The following is a 7,200-nucleotide window of genomic DNA, read 5'->3' as shown; positions in this document are numbered from 1 at the left end:
ACAGGTGTAACATTCACAGATGTAACATTCTCAGGGTATAGCATTCACAGGTGTAACATTCTCAGGGTGTAGCATTCACAGGTGTAACATTCACAGGTGTAACATTCTCAGGGTGTCACATTCACAGATGTAACATTCTCAGGGTGTAGCATTCACAGATGTAACATTCTCAGGGTATAGCATTCACAGGTCTAACATTCTCAGGGTGTAGCATTCACAGGTGTAACATTCACAGATGTAACGTTCATAGAATGTAACATTCACAGGTGTAACATTCTCAGGGTGTAGCATTCACAGGTGTCACATTCACAGATGTAACATTCTCAGGGTGTAGCATTCACAGGTGTCACATTCACAGATGTAACATTCTCAGGGTGTAGCATTCACAGGTGTCACATTCACAGGTGTAACATTCTCAGGGTGTAGCATTCACAGGTGTCACATTCACAGATGTAACATTCTCAGGGTGTAGCATTCACAGGTGTCACATTCACAGGTGTAACATTCTCAGGGTGTAGCATTCACAGGTGTCACATTCACAGGTGTAACATTCTCAGGGTGTAGCATTCACAGGTGTCACATTCACAGATGTAACATTCTCAGGGTGTAGCATTCACAGATGTAACATTCTCAGGGTGTAGCATTCACAGGTGTCACATTCTCAGGGTGTAGCATTCACAGGTGTAACATTCTCAGGGTGTAGCAGTCACTGGTTTTGGCATTCACAGGTATAGCAGTCACAGGGAATAGCGCTCCCAATGACCAGATCACTTGGTGTAATCTGTAAGCACCGTGATACAACAACAGAAGACGGTTGGGCTTCAGCTTCTGATCTTGACCTGCAAGTTTGGATTTGCCTTGACTACCACCACAGTGTGTGTGTGTGTGTGTGTGTGTGTGTGTGTGTGTTTGTGTGTGTGTGTGTGTCAGGCACCTGCACACATGCATGCAACAAGGGTGAAAGTAAACAGTGAACTCTGAGGACTGAAACTAGCAGAGCCCTCCTGGTGAGGTGGCTCAGGAGAGGTTAGGAGGGTGAGAGAGGAAGTCTCTAAATGATACGCACTTGCTCTGGGCAGGAACCAGAGCATTTTCCCATGGGTCTTTGTGCTTGGTCATCAGCCAAGAGAAACCAAAGAGAAGCCTAGAAACATAGGATGGGAGAGGATGGATTACGACCTCCTCTCTGGCCCAGAGGCAGTAATTATTCAGCATAAAGGAAAAAAAAAAAAAAAGACACAGATTTTCAAATAGAACCTTGAGCTTATTTTAATTTTAAAATGAAATCAATTCCCACACCCTAATTAAGTGCACAATTTGGTAGTAAACCGGTACAGTTGTAAAGTCAGGCAACCATGTCCATTGCCCAATTTCACAACACTTTCAGAACCACCCCACGAGGAGCCCCATAGCCATAAGCAGTCACCCCCCCATCCCCTCCCCCAGTCCCTGCTACTGCTTTCTACTACAGATACAGGTTTGGGCATCTCAACATGAGGCTGGCTTCTTTTGCTTAGCATTCTGGTTTTGAGGCTCATTCATGTTGCACCTGGATCAGTCCATCATTCTTTTTTTTTTTTTTCTTTTCTTTCTTTCTTTCTTTCTTTCTTTCTTTCTTTCTTTTTTTTTAATGGCCATAGTCAGCAGTTTTTGATATGCCTTCTGGAGACTTCTAAGGTTTCTTGGCAATGACTCAAAGGTCATCAGCGAGGAGGGACCTGGGGAGGAGGTGGGTAGCGCTCTGAGGCCAGCCACCACCTCTGCTTTAAATAGGATAGTCTGATTTAACTACTTTATTTGTTGACACTTCATTTGGAACTCGGGCTAAAACCGAATCTTGTCATCTGCTGGCTAGATGTTGTGGAATTGCAGGCCAGGGCCAGGTCTCTGAGGTGCAGGTTCCCGGACACTCTTAGGAGTTCTTCTCTGGAACCTTGACAGTGACGGTCTTTACCTCCGTGTAGGCTCTAAGCCCATCCTCCCCCAGCTCCCTCCCATTGCCGGATTCCTTAAAGCCTCCAAATGGTGTGTGGCAGGTGACAATATTGTAGGTGTTCACCCACACTGTCCCAGCTTGCAGGGCCTGGGTGAAGTACATGGCCTTGTCCAGGTCTCGGGTGAACACAGCCGCAGCCAGGCCATACCTGGTGTTATTGGCTCGCTGGATCACTTCCTCAATCTTCTTGAACTTGAACAGAGGCTGCACAGGCCCGAAGATCTCCTCCTTGGCAATCCTCATGTCATCCTGAACGTCCCCAAAGACCGTGGGCTTGATGAAGAAGCCGCGCTCCCCGAAACGCTCCCCACCACAGAGAAGTTTTGCCCCTTCCTTCTGCCCAAGCCGGATGTAGCCCAGGATTCGTTCAAACTGCTCCTTGTCCACCTGAGGCCCCTGTTGGGTGTCCAACTCAAAGGGGTTCCCGACTTTCCTCTGCTTGGCCTTCTCCACAGTCCTCTCGAGGAACTCATGATATATGGATTCTTCCACGAATGTCCGCGAGCCTGCGCAGCAGCACTGGCCCATGTTGAAGAAAAGGGCCTCGTGACACTGGTCCACGGCATGAGCCATGTCAGCGTCTGCCAGCACAATGCTGGGACTCTTCCCACCCAGCTCCAGGGTGACTCTCTTGAGATTGGAATCCCCGGCAGCCTTCTGAATCAGATGACCCACCTCCGTAGAGCCTGTGAAGGCAACTTTATCGACATCCATATGGTGGGCAATGGCTGCCCCCGCTGTGGGGCCATAACCGGTGATAATGTTCACCACCCCTGGGGGAAACCCCGCCTCCTTGATAAGGGAGGCCAAGTACAGGGCAGAAAGTGGGGTTTGCTCTGCCACCTTCATGACCACGGTGTTGCCCGTGGCTAGTGCTGGGGCCAGCTTCCAGCCCTGCATGACCAATGGAAAGTTCCACGGGATTATCTGGCCACAGACACCCACTGGCTCATGTCGGGTGAAGCAAAAATGCTCACCGTCCATAGGGATGGTCTTACCATGCCACTTGTCAGCCCAGCCAGCAAAGTAACGATACACCTTGATGACTTCATCCAGGTCCAAGACATAAGACTCCTGGAAAGGTTTCCCGTTATCTAAGGTCTCCAGTGAGGCCAAGTACACGCGGTCCCGTTCCACAAGATCGGCAAGGCGGTTCAGCAGCCGCCCCCGCTCTGAGGCATCCATCCTGCGCCACGGGGACCCCAGGCGGAAAGCCTCCCGGGCTGCTTTCACAGCCAAATCCACATCGGCCCGGTCACCTTCGGCCACATGCCCAATGACATCGCCTGTGGTGGGGTTCACTGTGGGGAAGGTCTTTTTGCTGACTGCGTCGCGCCACTCGTTGTTGATGAACAGCTGGTCGTAGTGAATCTCTGGGTTTGGGATCGGGTTTGGGAGAGCAGCCGCTGTAGAGTATGAGGCGGTCCTGCCCTGGAGGCAGAGCATCCGGGGCACCAAGGATCGGATGCTCAGCATGCTGAGGGCCTTGGAGCAGACAGGGAAAGAAACAAAACAAAACAAAACAAACAACAGAAAGATGAGCAGGTGGGAGTGGGCGGGGCTACCCAGAGGCCCAGTGCTACCCAAGAGTGTGGCCTCTTAAGACATAGGCTGCAGGGTACAAAGGCCTGAAGAGCTCTCTGGTCCACCATCACATTCCCCTTAGGTCTGGTCCACCCTCTCCCCTCATCTGGGTCTCCTCACTCTGCACAGCCCTTCTTGGTCCTCCTGTTGCAGTGTCAGGAAGGGACCTTACGGCTCATTACAACATTAAAGCCCACATTTCTAGATGGGAATTTAAGGTGCTAATGAGACATGCCAGGCATGACGTTGTACATAATACGTAGAGCATTTGAGGGAAAGCCTATACTATGGGAATGAGGCAGAAAGCCCAGTCTGTGTGATGGAAACCCTGGGCTTCCGTGAACCTTTGAGCAGTTCTCTCCTCTTTAGCCCCGCTCCCTCTCCTTTGGGCTGTGAAACAAATTATTGGAACTGTGGGTGTCTTCTGAGGCTGTCCCTTCAACCTGCCTCTGTGTCTGCTACAAATATGTGTTTCTGCTCCATTCCTTACCTGGAAACACAAGCACAAGCATCAGGGACTGGGGCTTAGGATTCGCCCAGCCCAGCTGCTGAGAGTGCTCGCCTAGCACGCACAGGGTTCGATCACCCTCTCACTAAAACCACTTATGGGGCTCATCCTCATTCCTGTAACCCCAGAGTTGAGGAGGTGGAGACAGGGGGATTTTGAGTTCAAGGCCATCACTGACCACATAGTGAGTCTGAAGACAAACTGACACATGACAGACTCTGTCTCAACAAACAACAACAAACAAACCAATAAACCTTAGGACACCTCTGGAGCTGCCCTCTGAACTCCAAAATTATCATTTCTTGGTCTCATTCACTCCACACGGTTTCACATGTGTCTAAGGAAGTTAGTAGGGATAAGCTCTTCTCAGGCAGGGACAGGTGCAGGGGCAGGGGCAGAGGCAGGGGCAGGGGCAGGGGCAGGGGCAGGGATTTTGTTACTGTCATTCCAGCCGCTGCTAGTGTTGCAGACCCAGAGGAACAGGGCTCTGAGGAGTCAGGATTCCTCCAGGAAGCCCCCTTCTGAGAACGACGGATCCCTGGAGCCTCAGAAGATACTCACAGCTCCAATAATTTGTGTCACAGCTAAAAATCTGCACACACACATCTCTGGCTCTTGTTTTACTTTTTCTATAAAACTTTAGTTCGGCTACAGACAAGGCCAAGAGAGAAACTAAGAGCATTTCTTTCCCCAGTTCTAGCCAATATTCATAAATAAAGCCTTCTCAAGCTGCATGCTGTAACTTGGGGCTATAGCCAAACAAGCGCTTGGTTGCTGAGGCCAGCCTGCTCTACAGAACAAACAACACAAGCATGCTGCCCTTTCCTAACTCTGCTCTCTTGTCAGAGTCACGTCTATGGTTGTTTGGTCCAGTGCCTGGACTTATGTCTGAGACACGGCAGCCACTCAATAGACATACTGAGTGACAGGCTAAGGGCACATGGCAATATCCACAAAGGAAATCCACCGAGGAACTGGCCTGAGACCTTAGCAAGAACCCTAGAGACTTGGGACATCACTTCCCTCACTGGTAGAGTTTCCTGGGGTGGTGTTGAATGAGGTCTTGCATGTATAAAACCAGACCTATCCCCACCCCAGCAGGCATCAGAACCCTCAAGGCCTCAGCCTGGCAGAGCCCCCCCTAGCACAGTAGGAAGGGGCTTAGCTTTCTGGGGTGCAAGTCAAACAGCAGCTGAGACAGCTCTGTTTATTGTCAGCTATGCCTCTGAAAACAGCAGACACAACTGTGATAAAACGCAATCGTATCTAAATTCCGGAAATGACTGCTAAACAGTGTTTCTAGCTCCTAGCCTCCTTGCAATGTTTATCTCTGGCCGGGATAGAATCAATGTGCCTTTTCTCTTCCACACTAGTCTTGCTCCACCCAGCAGCAAAATGTAATTCCACCAGCCTGACTGCTGATCTCCAGCACCTTCCACCCTCTCCCGCACTGGCAGAGAGAGAAACAAAGAACTCATTCAGGAAGGCAAGGCTCTAGCCAGGTCTTCAGTCACACAGAAATCAATGCTGACCAGAAAAAAAAGCCCTCCCTTGGGAACCTGAGGCAACAGGCCTCTCAGGGATATATATGTTTTGCTCAGGAATCTGCAAGTTGTAACCAAGATACCAGGACCCAAGTAGGGGTGTGTGTGTGTGTGTGTGTGTGTGTGTGTGTGTGTGTGTGTGTGTGTGTGTGTGTGTAAAGTCAGCTTAGAGCGGTTTAGCGGTCAGCAATGAAGGTGGTCTCAGGTAAAGGTTGGCAAACTGCTCTTAGGACACACCAAGGTTTTGTGGCTCCGGATCTCCCAGGGGTCCAAGCCATTCTTTCATTTTGCACACAGGTTAGTCCACTTTACAGTTTGCAGTTCATCTTTTCACTGTAAATTTAACAGCGCCCCCCAGCCCTAGAACAGAGGTTGATGGCCACTCCGGAGAGGACCACAGAGGTTCAGGGACAGTAAGAAGTCTGTCGTGCTTGGATTCCCAGAGGCCTAGCTAGTTTCCTCCTAAATACTGGATGCTCAGTACCCATTGAGTGAAAGGCCTGCAGTCGGAGACAGAACACCCACCGGAGCGAAGGGAGCTCGGGTCCTAGGTCGTCCCCTATGGCCAGTGGCTCTCGCGCCAGTGGACTGAGTGGCTAAGGGTGTAGGAATAGAACCAAGCCAGAGAGGAAGGGGGAGGGTAAGAGGCGTGGAAAGGACCCTGCTGTGACCCGGGGGAGACCTGCCATTCAGAGACCGAAGGAGTGGTGTGCCCAGGCGCGGAGGGAGGGAGAGCGGTAGCTACCTGCTGCGGCTGGCTGGGGCTCAAGCTCGGAGAAGTACTCGGGCTCAAATTCTGGTTTGGTTTAGCGTTCTTAGGTCGGTTCAGCAGCGATGTGGACCCGCCTCAACTCATCCGCTAGGCAGCCAATGTGGTTCCGCTGCTCGCTAAGCTCCGCCTGCTCCCGGCACCGCCCACCACTGAGGGGTCCCGGCCTGGGCACCTTTATTTCCCGTATGTTGTCACCCTAAGTCCAGCATTCCCCGCTTCCTCACCCCCGCCCCCCCCCCCCCCGAGATCTCTGAAGTAGCCTAAAGACTCTTGGCAATCAAAAGTGGCACCCAGAGGGGGGCGGGGTTTTCCCAGGATCATTGCCCGGACTCCATCCTGGAGACCCTCCTTAAATGTCAATCATTGACAGACCTTGTTGATAAGAGTGTCCGCTGATCAGTATTTCTCAGCCTGTTTGACTAGGACAGTGCTGAAAATTCTAACTCCGAGAACCATGAGCAGATCAGATACTCCAAACAGAAATGGGCTATAATAGTTTGTAAACTCTACACACTTGACCATCAATCAGTCTCTGCTTTTGAAGTGAGGGTGGACAGTTGGGCCAAGACACTGAGGGGTTTTCAGGAATTTGAGATAAAAAAATAACACTCATTTAAAAACCAATCTAAGATGCAGTCAAGACAGTGGAAGTGACCCGGAAGGAGAAAGGTTGGCGGTCATATGGTGTGAAGAGCCCTGGATGTGTTAGGTAGATTAGCAGAGTGAAAGATCATCAGGACACCGCCCTCCTAATCAATGGTTTATAGGATCAAATATGAAACTGCAGGACTTTGTT

General features: G+C 50.6%; 1 protein-coding gene across 1 annotated transcript; it reads right to left on the bottom strand.

The window, feature by feature from the left end:
- Window positions 1-1,809: 1,809 nt before the first annotated feature.
- Window positions 1,810-6,528, bottom strand: Aldh1b1 (aldehyde dehydrogenase 1 family member B1). Its single transcript, XM_051157601.1, has 2 exons — window positions 6,378-6,528; window positions 1,810-3,481 (listed from the first exon to the last, which is right to left on the bottom strand). The coding sequence occupies exon 2, from the start codon at window positions 3,470-3,472 to the stop codon at window positions 1,913-1,915; it is 1,560 nt and encodes a 519-aa protein (XP_051013558.1). The 5' UTR covers window positions 3,473-3,481; window positions 6,378-6,528; the 3' UTR covers window positions 1,810-1,912.
- Window positions 6,529-7,200: the final 672 nt, after the last annotated feature.

This window comes from Acomys russatus, chromosome 2, assembly GCF_903995435.1.
Source record: "Acomys russatus chromosome 2, mAcoRus1.1, whole genome shotgun sequence".
Classification (NCBI taxonomy): Eukaryota; Metazoa; Chordata; class Mammalia; order Rodentia; family Muridae; genus Acomys; species Acomys russatus.
Note: the sequence above shows the minus strand (reverse complement) of the source record. Positions and strands in the feature narration are given on the sequence as shown.

Coding starts and splice junctions, on each gene's coding strand:
- Aldh1b1 (XM_051157601.1), bottom strand. CDS start 3,472: ATGCTGAGCATCCGATCCTTGGTGCCCCGGATGCTCTGCCTCCAGGGC.